Source organism: Phyllopteryx taeniolatus, chromosome 6, assembly GCF_024500385.1.
Source record: "Phyllopteryx taeniolatus isolate TA_2022b chromosome 6, UOR_Ptae_1.2, whole genome shotgun sequence".
NCBI classification, from domain to species: Eukaryota; Metazoa; Chordata; class Actinopteri; order Syngnathiformes; family Syngnathidae; genus Phyllopteryx; species Phyllopteryx taeniolatus.
In genome coordinates this window covers 17,594,189-17,609,271 of record NC_084507.1, presented here as the reverse complement: position 1 = coordinate 17,609,271, position 15,083 = coordinate 17,594,189, and the positions used below count along the sequence as shown (strand labels likewise).

At 42.7% G+C, this 15,083-nt stretch overlaps 1 protein-coding gene across 2 annotated transcripts in view; it reads left to right on the top strand.

The window, feature by feature from the left end:
• clcn1b (chloride channel, voltage-sensitive 1b) overlaps positions 1-8,918 on the top strand; it is a 45,105-nt gene extending 36,187 nt beyond the window's left edge. For both annotated transcript variants that reach the window (XM_061776745.1, XM_061776747.1), the window contains 7 exons: positions 1,217-1,398; positions 1,473-1,554; positions 2,538-2,620; positions 2,689-2,733; positions 2,858-2,962; positions 6,682-6,768; positions 8,155-8,918. In XM_061776745.1, coding sequence (XP_061632729.1) covers positions 1,217-1,398; positions 1,473-1,554; positions 2,538-2,620; positions 2,689-2,733; positions 2,858-2,962; positions 6,682-6,768; positions 8,155-8,541 — 971 coding nt within the window. In that variant the 3' untranslated portion in view covers positions 8,542-8,918. The remainder of the gene's footprint in view (positions 1-1,216; positions 1,399-1,472; positions 1,555-2,537; positions 2,621-2,688; positions 2,734-2,857; positions 2,963-6,681; positions 6,769-8,154) is intronic.
• The last annotated feature ends 6,165 nt before the right edge of the window (positions 8,919-15,083 follow it).

Genomic DNA, 15,083 nt, shown 5'->3' with positions numbered 1-15,083 from the left:
ATACAGTTCATCGTTCGCGCCCACGCTTTAATAATTTTTTCGAGTGATTGGTGAGTTATGGGTTTTATATCTAGAGAAATACTACACTGTTTGACGTTTCATAGGGTTTTCAACAGTAACTTAGTGACAACACTGTTGCCAATAAATTACTGTAGATTTTAACAACAGAAACTTACTGAAAACAGCGTCAAGTTGGTGTTTATATTCATTGTGGTGTTGATGAGTTACACGAGGCAAATAGGAGCTCTTTTGGCTTGCAGAAGTAGACCAGGCAACGCTTATCTTAACTTCACTTGGCGTACAACAGAACTGACCGGGTTGTCACTCTATTGCACACAACCCACAGTCAAGGTTTCATGAAAAAAAAGTGCATCATACATGTCACTCAAGAGTTAAATAAGACCCACATTCAACAAACTACGGGTAACATAAACACACATGATCAATGTTAGGTTAATCCTTATCATTCATGAACATGAAGGATTAACGTCTTCATTACAGCAACAGTCAAACATTTTATGGCGCACACAGCTTCTCAACTATGCTGCATGCAAAATGCAGTAACTCTCTGTGTGATGTCAACCAAAATCCCATGATGCAGTGGAAACTGTAGTTAATTACTGTAAATCCTCTTTAAAGTATTTTACTGTATGGTATGTAGTAAATACCGTATAGGGTTTCCTATTTTTACCCTGGCATTTCCACTGGGATTTTAAAATTGTCCTAGATAGAATTTTCTTTGGCACCACGGTGGACTATTGGCACATCTGCCTGACAGTTCTGGGGTTGTGGTTTCAATCTGAGTTTTGACCACACGGCTTAATTGTGGCATGTTCACCGCAAGATAGTGCGGGTTTTCTTATTCACGTCTTCACAAAACACGCATTTTAGGTTGATTGCAGACTTGAAAATGTCCATAGGTGTGAATGCGAGTGTGAATGACATATGTGTATATGTGCTCTGTCCTCTGCTCTGTAACTTGCATTCCAGTTTTTAAATTCCGCCTTCCTGCATATCCTGACTCTTCAGTCACTCGTTACGCAGTCATTGGGCAGTCTGTGTGTAGGTCATTGTATTAATACATGCGGTAAGGCTGATCCCATTTTCTGGGCCACAAGCATCTGTACAGCATAGCCTAAATGTAAAGAATATAGATAATAATACTCATTGTACACCTCGTGCCTAACTGTTCCATTGATACCTGCATCACCAAAAGAATCCATGATTCTTCTGGGCTCCATCGAGAGGATTGAGCTCCAAGCCGCCATCGACTGGTGGGTCTCGCCAGCCAGGCGGGTCTTTGAGAGAGGTCAGAGTTCACCGGGCCTAGTCTCCAAAATCAGCTGGGAGTCGTTCACCTTCGTGGACGAGGAGGGCGGCGACGAAGGCGCACACAAGGTGAGGACGATGGCGACTGCTCACGACGGTGCCGGGCGATGCAGATGGAATATGATCGTTTGTTTTATTATCAGAGTGCACCAGTGTTGGACGAATGTAATGGGCCCATCCCGTCCCCCAAACTTCAGGAGCCATCCAGCAATCACACAAGCTCAGGTAAAGCAAAGTGCAATTTTTAACATCTTTCCTCGCATGTGTCAACCTCGATTTTCACCTGTTTATTGTCTTTATGGCAATTTGCTTCTTCCTTGATAATCCCGGTTCAATTAAAAATAATAATAATAATAATAATAATAATGCAGTACAATACCGCATATTCAGGGTTCATCAGCTGCAGAGTCACCTATTTGTGGATTTTATTTTGTTACATTTATATTTATTTGTTTCTTCATTTATTTATTCTTTTGTTTGTTTATTATTTTCGTTGCAGCATGCAGGTTAGATGTGCAGTGTTCATGGAAATAAGCCCATGGGCTTTATTATGTTTATATTTATCCTCAGTAATGATATGTCAGAAAGTGACATTATGCTCTTTTTTGTGTTATCACCAAATAAAATCAATCAATCAATCAATTACTTGGTGTGTAGCGAAGAGTTGCCGACTTTTTTGTATTTCCCCAAATATCGAGTTCATTCGCTTTTGGCCATGTCTCTCGATGTGCAGTTGGCTTTATCGTGTGTGGTGTCCTCAAGATGACCAACACAACATACTACACACATAACCAACAATCACGAGTCTCCGCTCCCAAATTAGATGCCTGTTGTAGTACCAAGACAGACCTGTGAGTGGCAGCATGGTGCCACAGGGTATCCAGACTGCCCAAATATACAATGTAGAAGAAAGACTAGTAGTATAAGGATAAATAGTAGAATCTGGGCTAACTAATAGCCGGTCTGGTAACTACATTGCGGTTGCAAACTGTTCTCATTGTTATTTTATTGTGGTTAATGACTTGGGAAGCCTACAATTGGGCGCTCAAATTTGGCTTGATTCTCGGTATATGTGTAACCTGCCTAACATTTCATTCATTAAAACTCATTCTCTGCCATTGATGGATTTAGAAGTCAAATATCCATGTTAACGGCGAGGGCTGGCAGTAAAATGATACTTCTTCGCAACCATACATTCTTGTCTTCAGATAAGCGCAAAGCACCATGTGTTAGGAGGACCCTTCAGAGATTCTTCTCGTCATCCTCGTCGACTGGACAGACCGACACGCAGGTACGCCACCACCTCGCCATTTAGTGTTCAAGAAGTCTTACATTGGTTGTACTTTTTTGTCCCTCCAGGACACAGCTCCCCCTACATTGACTGACACCATGTCCCCAGAGGAGGTACTGTACTGCAACCCTCTAGCATTATTAGCTAATAAGCCTAGTGAGGAGAAGTGGAACCAAAGATGAATGAATGAAAAAAGTTGCCATTCGATAAATGCAGCACTGTGATTGGCCGATGCAGATCAAAGCCTGGGAGGAGACAGAAATGGATAAGCCAATGGATATGGAGCAGATTCGCATTGACCCCTCCCCCTTCCAGCTGGTGGAAAGAACGTCTTTGCACAAGGTGAGCAACAGCATGAGAAAATCCAAAAATACAGTGGTACCTTCACCTAGGAGTGAGTTTTTTGAATAATGAGCCCATCGCTTGGTCAATTTTTGGCTTTGTGTTGTGAGCCAAAATTAAAGTTATGAGCAAGTTTTAGATAGCCCTCCGCTCAAGTGAAGTGGAAATAAAAATTGAGATCAATAGTCGCCGATGCACTTTCATTGAACGGGACAAACGGTCAAACACACAAATACAAAATGAGCGCAATCGCAAGAAGCTACAGTAAGATGAAACTTGCGATCAGAAGCTAAGACGAAGTCTAGCCTGCCGTGTCCCAGACGTCACTCAATAGGCCACGCCCCTTAAAGGCACACATCCAACACTAAAGCTGTTGTTGTTGTGACTTGGCTTCTCCTAACAGACAGTAATTACACTATTTAAAACTCGTTCTTTTAAATTCTGTTTTATTATGTTTCGATACGCTACGGTGCTATTTTTCTCTCATTGAAAGTACATAACAAAAACAATCATGGTGTTTTTTTGTGGGTTGGAACACATTAATGGCATTTCAATTAATTTCCATGTGGATTATAGAGAGGAGTCATTTGAGTTACGAGCTTGTAACTCGTAAATCAAGGTTCCACTGAACTTTTTTGTTCTTTATTTCATAAAAGTATGAATGTCCCTTAAACCTGAGGAATAGAAAGAAGCTACTTCTCAAAATTCTTAATAGAATGGAACCCCGATTAATGACATTTCTAACGTCTAATGTTTATTGCTTATTATTTTAATTGTAATATTTATGCAATAATACAATATGATAAATGCATCGGATGTGATTAAATTATTACATTTTAAATTTATTATTACTGCATTTCTATTATTGTTTTGAGTGAACATTTGTGAAATAATTTTACAATATTATTTAGTTTTTTATTATTATTTGAGTTTATTCTTTTTAAAGAAAAATATTTTGGTAGTAATTTTCAGCATTCATGCATTGTCGAAACTTATGATAAACATCCATCCATCCATCCATTTTCTACCGCTTATCTGAGGTCGGGTCACGGGGGCAGTAGCTTTAGCAGGGACGCCCAGACTTCCCTCTCCCCAGCCACTTCATCCAGGTCTTCCGGGGGCATCCCGAGGCATTCCCAGGCCAGCCGAAAGACGTAGTCTCTCCAGCGTGTCCTGGGTCGCCCCCGGGGTCTCCTCCCGATGGGAGGTGCCCGGAATACCTCACCAGGGAGGCGTCCGGGAGGCATCCGAATCAGATGCCCCAGCCACCTCATCTGGCTCTTCTCGATGTGGAGGAGCAGCGGCTCTACTCTGAGATCCTCCCGGATAACCGAGCTTCTCACCCTATCGCTAAGGGAGAGCCCGGACACCCTGCAGAGGAAACTCATTTCGGGTGCTTGTATCCGGGATCTTGTTCTTTCGGTCACGACCCACAGCTCGTGACCATAGGTGAGGGTAGGAAAGTAGATCGACCGGTAAATTGAGAGCTTTGCCTTTCGGCTTAGCTCCTTCTTTACCACAACGGACCGATACAAAGTCTGCATCACTGCAGACGCCGCACCGATCCGCCTGTCGATCTCCCGTTCCATTCTTCCCTCACTTGTGAACAAGACACCAAGATACTTGAACTCCTCCACTTGGGGCAGGATCTCATCCCCGACCAGGAGAGGGCACGCCACCCTTTCCCGACTGAGGACCATGGTCTCAGATTTGGAGTTGCTGATGCTCATCCCAGCCGCTTCACACTCAGCTGCGAACTGCTGCAATGAGAGTTGGAGGTCATGGCTTGATGAAGCCAACAGAACCACATCATCTGCAAAAAGCAGAGATGCAATACTGAGGCCATCAAACCGGACCCCCTCTACGCCTCGGCTGCGCCTTGAAATTTTTTATGCGCCTCCATAAAAGTTATGAACAGAATCGGTGACAAAGGGCAGCCTTGGCGGAGTCGACTTCCCGATGGACCCTCCTCTCCAGCACCCCTGAATAGACCTTACCAGGGAGGCTGAGGAATGTGATCCTCCTGTAGTTGGATCACACCCTCTGGTCCCCCTTCTTAAAAAGGGGGACCACCACCCCAGTCTGCCAATCCAGAGGCACTGTCCCCGATGTCCACGCAATGTTGCAGAGCCGTGTCAACCAGGACAGCCCCGCAACATCCAGAGCCTTTAGGAACTCCGGGCGAATCTCATCCACCCCCGGGGCCTTGCCACCGAGGAGCTTTTTAACCACCTCGGTGACCTCAACCCCAGAGATAGGAGAGCCCGTCTCAGAGATCCCAGACTCTGCTTCATCATGGGGAGGCGTGTCGGTGGAATTGAGGAAGTATTCTCCCCACCGACTCACAACGCCCCGAGTCGAGGTTAGCAGCGCCCCATCCCCACTATACACAGTGTTGATGGTGCATTGCTTCCCCCTCCTGAGACGCTGGATGGTGCACCAGAATTTACTCTAACCCGTCCGGAAGTCTTTCTCCATGGCCTCACCGAATTCCTTCCATACCCGAGTTTTTGCCTCAGCGACCACCAAAGTTGCATTCCGCTTGGCCAGCCGGTACCCATCAGCTGCCTCAGTAGTCCCACAGGCCAAAAAGGCCCGATAGGACTCCTTCTTCACCTTGACGTCATCCCTCACCGTTGGTGTCCACCAACAGGTTCGGGGATTGCCGCCACGACAGGCACCGACCACCTTACGGCCACAGCTCCGGTCGGCCGCCTCAGCAATGGAGGCGCGGAACATGGTCCACTCGGACTCGATGTCCCCTGCCTCCCCCGGAACATGAGCAAAGTTCTGTCGGAGGTGGGAGTTGAAACTCCTTCTGACAGGGGATTCTGCCAAACGTTCCCAGCAGACCCTCACAATACAATAATCCATGATGAGCACAGAAGTCCAATAACAGAACACCGCTCGGGTTCTGACCGGGGGGGGGGGGGGGGGGGGGGGGGGGGGGTGTTCCTCCCAATCACGCCCTTCCAGGTCTCACTGTCATTGCCCACGTGAGCATTGAAGTCCCCCATCAGAACGATGGAGTCCCCAGCGGGAGCGCTCTCCAGCACCCCCTCTAAGGACTCCAAAAAGGGTGGGTACTCTGAACTGCTGTTTGATGCATAGGCACAAACAACAGTCAAGACCCGTCCCCCCACCCGAAGGCGGAGGGAGGCTACCCTCTCGTCCACTGGGGTAAACCCCAACGTACAGGCGCCGAACCGGGGGGGCAATAAGTTTGCCCACACCTGCTCGGCACCTCTTACCCTGGGCAACTCCAGAGTGGAAGAGAGTCCAACCCCTCTCGAGAGGACTGGTACCAGAGCCCAAGCCGTGTGTGGAGGCGAGTCCGACTATATCTAGTCGGAACTTCTCGACCTCACACACCAGCTAGGGCTCCTTCCCTGCCAGAGTGGTGACATTCCACATCCCTAGAGCCAGCTTCTGTCGCCGGGGATCGGATCGCCAAGGTCCCTGCCTTCGACGATGATTTTAGCAAACGGCTGCAATATAACAAAGAGTGAAGAATTTAAGAGGGTCTGAATACTTTCTGTGCCCACTGTATATATTATGTATTATGTGCCATATGACTTGTATGTAGCACATTGTAGCAATACATTGTTAGTAACTGCAGAGAGAGTGTTTAAGAGCAGCCACACGAGCAGAATGTTGTCACATTCCAATACATTTAACACTAACGGGATGGCTTCCTTCTCCTCTCTGTTGTTACTCAGACCCACACTCTGTTCTCTCTGCTGGGTCTTAGTCACGCCTACGTCACCAGTATTGGCAAGCTGGTGGGTGTGGTCGCACTCAAAGAGGTAAGAGTCCTTTTTTTTCCATGTTTTTGTCACTTCAGCTACAGTAAATGAGGATTTAGTAGTACCTGGACAGATTTCATAGTCATACACATGATTATGCTTGTCTAAATGTATAGTAGGATCCATCAATATTGGGACATGGACACAATTGTCATCTTTCTTTGCTCTAAACACCACCATAATGGATTTGAAATGAAACGAAAAAATTAAAATGACTTGTAGCTTTAATTTGACGGTATTTACATCCAAATCAGGCAAATAGTGTCGGAATTACAATAGTTTGTATAGATGCCTCCCACTTTTTAAGGGACCAAAAGTAATGGGGCAGATTAACAATCATAAAACAAGCTTTCCCTTTTTAATACTTGGTTGCAAATCCTTTGCAGTCAATTACAGCCTTAAGTCTGGACAGGCAGGTGAGGTGAGTGACTTGGCCATTGCATAACATTCCACTTCTTTGCCTTAAAAAAACATCTTCGGTTGCATTCGCAGTAAGCTTTAGGTCATTGTCCATCTGCACTGTGACGCCCCATCCATTGTGTTCTGAAGCATTTGGCTTTTTATGAGCAGATAATATTGCCCAAAACACTTCATAATGCATCCGGCTGCTTTTGTCAGCAGTCACATCATCAATAAATACCAATTCCTTTGGCCGCCCTGCATGCTCACCTGGCCATGGAACAGCTGAGCAGCCAACTGTCCCATTGCTTTTGCTCCCTTAAAAAGTGGGAGGCTCCTATACAAACTGTTATAATTCCTTCACCGTTCACCTGACTTTGATGTAAATACCGTCAAATTAAAGCTGAAAGTCTTGTGTTAATGTCCCAATATTTATGGACCTGACTGTATGAGATTTTAAAGCAGTACTTTTACATCATGTGAAACATAGTCTAATAATTAAGGCTGCAACTATTACTGTATATGTTATTTTAATAATCAATTAACATTGGGGGTTTTTTTCGATTAATCGATGAGTTGGATTTAAAAAAAACATTTTATTTCCTTCCCAGAAAATGCAAAAACACAAATTGATTATGATTCAGATTCAGATCAAAGGTTTGGTCCGTAATATGTCGAAAAATAGGAAAAAAAATTTGATAATTGTTTTAAAAGTTTAAAAGTAAAAGCAGATGTTTGCAAGTGTCTTATTTTTATTGAACCACAAATATAATCAGTCTGCTTTCATGGAGGACTACAGAAATCTGAGAATATTTACTGTTGAGAGGCTGAAATTCTGAGAATTTGGACAAGTTAAAAAAGGTCTCTAAACAATAAATTGATTATCAAAATAGTTGTTGATTAATTTGATAATTGATTATTGTCAAGTAATTGTAATTGTAATTTTTGCACCTCTGCTAACAACAATTATTGTGGGTGTGGTCACAGTTACAGAAAGCCATCGAAGGCTCGACTCGCAGCGGCGTGAGGCTCCGTCCTCCGTTGGCCAGCTTCCGGGACGCCAGCAGGAAATCCAAGAAGCACCAGTCGCCCTCGTCCGCCCCTTCCTCCCCCACGTGGGACAGAGACCTTTGGGGCGAGGAGAGCAGGAGGGACAGCGAGCCGGCGAGGAAGGAGGATTCCCGAGGGGTGCCCGCCCGCGACGCCCCGTCCCCGGCCAGCGGCGGCGAATCAACCAGCACGCACGAGCCGGGGTCCCTGTCCACCTCGGTCTCGCCCACTGAGTCGCCGGGCTCGCCCGCCGCTGGCCCCGTCCTTACGCTGTCCTCCCTGCAGGAGGAGCAGGAGAGCGAGGAGTCGGATGAGCCCATCTAGGAAGAATGAGTCGGGTCACAAACTTTGTGCTCTCAGCGAGCCGACTTTTTCTACTTTTTTTTTTCACTCTTCAACTCTCAGGTGCCTTCCTGTGTCTTTTACAAACTCTAAAGCCCTTTTTGACATCTATGTCCTTCTATAAGTGGCTCTACACTATGCAGATCTGCGTCAGTGTTTGCTTATTGTCACCAAGAAGCTCGATGAAAGACTGGCAGCGCTGTATGACAATGACAAACTATATTAATATAGACTTAATTACATCAACCTCGAAGAGGATTTAATGTTTACTGATTGAGATTAATTTAAATGTATGATTTGCCCTAAAATCGCCTATAATGCTCTTTCATTTTTAAAAATAATAAATGGGGAAACATTTATGACCAATTTATTTTATTTATTTATCAACACTTTTAAGAAAGGAGCATTGACTCTCAATTATTTTGTTGTTAAGCAGTTTTACTCAAGAAATGGCTTGATATTTTGTTTAACCTTTCAAAATTAAATTAACAATCAGGTATTCTATATATTGCTTTTTTTAAGGACTGTCTGAATGTCTTACTGAATGTTCTGAACTCGAATTTCCATGCAAGAACAATACTGCCAGGAGGAGTTGTGCCACAGCGAAGGTCTGTGCGGATGTGGCGGAACTTTCCATTGCTGTTAGACTTCTTCAGACAGCAAACTAGTTGAGAGTGAATCAACAGTGCTCTCCATTTTGCCTCAATTGATTGCAGACATTTTTAATAAACAATCATTTTCATACAATAGAGAATTTTTAATAGTCGATTGATCGATTACCAGGTGCGACCCCAGTTAAACAGAGACGAAAATCTCATCCCTTTTCCACTGCAGGGTAGCCACTCGGTTTTACATGATATTGATGCTGTTCCACTGTAACAAAAGCACGCACTACCCATTATTACTAGTGCTAGTGCAGTGGTACCTTGACTTATGAGTGAGCCAACCTACGAATTTTTCCAGTCGCGAGCTAAAATTTGAGTTACAAGAGAGCTTCAGATACGCTGCTGCAGTGAAGTAAAAAAAAAAGATGGAGGAATTAAGGAACTGTAATACCTCCGCATGTGGGCAAGGAGAGCCACACTCACACTTTTTGAAAAAGACAGTCAAACACACAAATACAAAACGAGAACACTCGTGAGGAGCTGATGTAGGCCACAGTTTGGAGCCAGATGCTCACATGTAGACTAACTGGCGAACCCCAATCCAGCTCCTGATGTCACTTAGTAGGCCACGCTGCCTATCTACAGTAATTATTAGGGCCCAACTAATATGGATTTTTTTGTAGGCGATCGCGGACCAGCATCCGATGGGCGGGGGGTTGGATATTTGTTTCACTTTACAACAGAGATGAAAATCTTCATCAATCAATCAATCAATCAATTTTAAGTGGTTATCTTTGTCGTATGTTGTCATGTGTTAATGTGTAAAAAAAATAAATAAATGCCCAGCATCAGCTGATTAAAACAGCCGGCCGATGAATCGGTAGTAATTACACTTTATAAAACCAGTGTAAGTCTTTAAATTCTCTTTTATTAAGTGCTATTTGTCTGAATTAAAAACGCAAATATGTTTTTTTGGGGGTAAGAAAAGAATGGGGAATATGAATTTGGGGGGGGGGGGGGTGCAGCACAGTACCAAATGGGGTGCAAACCAGTGGTTAGGGACAACTGTTGTAAACCAATTCTTGTCACTCATTGGTTAATTCAAACACTTGAGAAGAAATTGACAGAAATAAACACACATGCTCATGTTAGCCGAGCCAATTGCTGTGCCTATAGCGCTATAAGGCACAAAATCATATTCCAGAGTATCCTAATTGCCTGCAGCCGCGCACGGTCGTTTGTCAGGCTCTTGTCGGACACATGTTGACTGTTTAACACTGATTCTCATTCAGTATCCTGTTCCGACTGATGCATTAACTCATTCACTACCATTGACTACTTTTGAAGTCAAATATCAATGTTAACTAGGAGGGCTGGCAGTGAATTAAAAAAAATATATATATCCTGGACTGAAATGCTTCACCCGTTTTCAGACTGAAGACCGAAACACACACACACACACACACACACACATATATGCACAAGACGTTTGGTTTGTCTGTTTATTTGCTCCACAGGAGGAGACGAGAAAAGGAGTTGGAGTGGTGGGAGGAGGTTCGTTCGTGCAGGAGTGAGGCGGAGGAGGAGGAAGAGAATGGGAAACAAAACATACAAATGAAGACATGAACAGAAAAAAGGAGGAGATCAGAAGGAAGAAAGGTCCATTAAGCATGCGTGAGTGCCAATTTTTATACACTTTTACAGAAATGGACTGTAATTTCACACAGAAGCCTCGTTTTTCCGATGCAGCGCGCTTCCAAATGATCCATATTGTATGTTGCTGATAGCCTCCAAAATCCTTTGGTTCAAAATATTTCCAAGCTTTTTTTGGGCAGTGATACTTCTGACATGACGACACAAACATAGAAATACACACAAACACATACAAAGGAAGCGGGTTGAGCGGCAGTGGACTCATACAAAAGGAGAGAGATTGAGAGAGACGTGTTCCTTAAAGCCTTTACATCCACCAAAAGAAATGTGGCTTCTTATTTATTCATTCATTGAGATTTGGATCAACAAAATCAAAGTAGGAATTCACCCAACCCAAGAAAAGAAGAAGCAGTGCCGTTGCCCCTTCCCCCCTCGGCCAATGCATGTTGCTTGCCTCTTTGAGGTGAGTCAATACAGAACTAAAGCAGCATCTAATAAAGAGACCCTTAAAGAAACACAGAAGTGTCGCATAAAACGATCAGATTCTGTACAAGCTAATCCTCCCTATTTGCTCAAGAAATAAAGGAATATGTGCCATTGTGTAAAGACATTCTGTTCGGAGTGCGAGCGCTCCTGCTCGTCACAAAGGACAAAACAACGCTAAAAGTCAACTTTTAATCCCTCGCCAAGTCCATGTGCGCCAATCCCGACGAATTTACAACTATGACACCTATTCTAGCTTCAGGGATTTCAAGTAGAAAAATAAATATAGTCCCACCATTGCATAAAGAAACCATCAATACATCAATTCATTCGAGTCAGTAAATTTATATATATATATATATATATATATATATATATATATATATATATACACACACACACACACACACACACAGTATACTGTATCTTAAGTTTCCCACACAATCAACAACATGAGGAGAGGATGCTCCCCAACAGAGAAGAGACAGGTTTCCATGCAGAGAAAGTCTCTAACTGCACGCCATCCCTTCCTTTCTTTGCAGAAAAATATTTTGAATGCAAAAAAAAAAAAAAATGAATAAAAAAATGCTAATATGTCAGCACACAACCAACTGCCTCACAATAATCACACATGAGCAAGGAAGAGGCCTTTAGCGCCGCCTCATCTATTCCCTGATTGGCTGATTGAGCCGCACACGTAGGTACAAGGCAGACCCACACAAGTATGTTTTCATCTCCAGTCTAAAGGAACTTTCACATAAATTATGAATGCAGGCCTAATATGTGAGTTAAGGAGAACATAAAAATCCAATTGTAAACAAAACAGCAAAAAACTGAATACTGTAAAACTGAATACTGTATGATAAATTTGTGAGTCCAAGGTGTTTTTCAAATACTATTTACATCTATTTAACACAAGCTGACACTGGCAAGCCAGCCTTGTGCCTGCCTATTGCTGGTTACAGTTTGAATGTTCATGTGTTTTAGGTCCAGAAGCATTTTTATGATTATTGGCTTTATACACCACCACAATAAAACAGCCATGATGAGATTGAACTGTTGACTTTCAGCTTTCATGTAAGAGAAATAGCATTTACCACTGAGGAAATACAGTACTTTCCCCCCCCCCCCAGAAATAAGACAATTTTCAGAGACTCAGATGTATCATTATAAATGTTACACTCTTGGTAATACTTAGCAACCATTGACAGTTTCCTCCCTGGAGAGGCCTTCACTTGCTGCTTATTTGTTGGATTAGTTGCCTTCACCTTTGCACAAGTCAAAAGCATGCTTTTAGGCTTGCGATCTGATACGGCCATGAAAGAATATTCAATTTCTTTGCCTTGTCTCAAGTGGCTTTTCACAACATCAGCAAACATCTGAAGAAGCTATGCGCATTATAGTCAAAATGTAAGGTCAAGAGATGCCTTCATGAATGTAAATAATACACCGCTGGTGGCATTCATGCACAGGAAAGGCAGATTTTCCTAAAAATGTTGGACAGATAGAACCGATGTCAACTTGTATTACAATGACAAGAAGAGAAAAGTATGGAGAAGATGATCCAAAGCATACCACAACGTGGCAAACGAGCTAGAGGCAGTCACTGGTATTGATGAAGTGACTGTTGTCAAACGTCACAGGATGACTTTAATAATAGTTTAGTAATCTGTACCCTCAGTTTAGTAATCTGTACCCTCAGTTTAGTAATCCGTACCCTCAGTTTAGTAAACCGTACCCTCAGTTTAGTACTGTGTTTAGGAAACACGCAGGCTAATTGTAGCCAGTCCTGCTAGTACTGCTATATAATGATCAACCCCCTCGAACTACAGCAATATTGCTTTTCAGTTGAAAAAATGGGATGTAGTATATATCACGACATGACAATTTATACACAGAATTCACACGAGTAAGAATATAACATACAAATAGAATTTACTTCACTTGACAGATATACGTAGGTATACGGAGCCCCAGACATTTGCTAAACTGAGGGTACAGTTTACTAAACTGAGGGAACCGATTATCAATGAATTTTATTTTTTTCATACCTTGGCACCAGGGGGGCTCCGTACTTTAAAGTAGGGATGTTCGATATCACTTTTTTTTCAGACCGATACCAGTACGAGTATTCACTGAGTACTCACCGATACCGAGTTACGATACCACTTGTAGTTTTGATACATAACATTTCAGTCAACACAATGACATAATTGTGAACAAAGACCTTGCTTTAATTTCTTTCTTTCTTTCTTTCTTTCTTTCTTTCTTTCTTTCTTTCTTTCTTTCTTTCTTTCTTTCTTTCTTTCTTTCTTTCTTTCTTTCTTTCTTTCTTTCTTTCTTTCTTTCTTTCTTTCTTTCTTTCTTTCTTTCTTTCTTTCTTTCTTTCTTTCTTTCTTTCTTTCTTTCTTTCTTTCTTTCTTTCTTTCTTTCTGACACACATGATTTGCCAGTGTTTCAAACCACCACAGTGTAGCCCCAACTATTGTCAAGGAGGACTTACTCAGTGTTGGATTTTGTTTGTTTGTTTGTTTGGTATGTGTGTGCTCGATACCTTGAAATAAGGCTGGTATCGGACCGATAGCTGGTATCAGTACTCACCCATCCACACTTTAAAGGCAAAGAAATGTAACATTCTTCAATAGCAAAGTCAGTACCCTGATCTCAACCCTATAGAGCAGCAAGAGCTACACAACCAGCAGCAAGTGAAGGCGTGGCAATTTAATGATGTTCATGGACTCTAAACTTCAGACAAGAAGCTTTTCATTCAAACCACCCACAATAGGTAAACATTTGCAATATGGAGAGACCATATAAAAAAGTGTATTTTGTATTTATATTTTTGTTTGTTTGTTTTACCCCCCACATGCTTTAAACACAAATGTATTAAAACACACTTTGTTAAACAAAAAAAGTATTTGAAGAACAAAAAAACAAAAAAAACCAACTCCAAGCATAAAATGTATAGAAAATTCTGTATGTACAGTTATCTTAGTGCACTGCAATGCTGTGATCCAAAGCAAGATGCTATCAGGTTTTTTGTGAACTGTCTCCTTACATGCAACTTTTGCATGTAAGGAGACAAGCGTTTTTCTTAAATTGTATCTCTCATTTTTCTCAAAGTGCTTGGCCTGTCTCTTCTCCACGAAAGATAACCTAACATTTTTCCCTTGATACTCAAAGTCTACACTTGACATGTTAATTATTTTATTTCAAAAACCAAACAGGTGGTGTAAAAAGGCAAAATCATTTTTGAAAAAAAGATATCAATTTCCACATACTTCTGGACCTGAGTGTTTGTAGTTGTGGTGGTGCAGAACAGATGAGCCAACAGTGAATTCCATCTCAACACACAAATCCCTTGGAAAGCGTTCTGGTTGAGGCCAGTACATTCAAATAGTAATCATCGTCATCATCATTATGTGAAGGTTGGCGTTATCAAGTGGCTGCGTTTTGGTTACTGAAAGCTCACAACAGGGGGACTCGGCCAACATCAACAGTCCAGAAGACAACCTCTGATAGGTTGGATTGCATCAGTGCAAAAAAGAGAGCTCTGTCTTTTATTTATTATTTTTCCCCCCCTCCATCATTCCCCCCCCCCCCCCCCCCCCCCCCCCGCTACAAGCCCACTGTAAATCCTTCGCCCCGCCCCCCCACTATGGTTCAGTGCAAAGTCTATACAGTGCTGTATAGTACAGGTACGCCATAGGAACATGCATACAGTGAGACAGAGTAGGAAGCACACTTATCTTTACAGTACAATCCTTATCTGTGCAGTGTGTG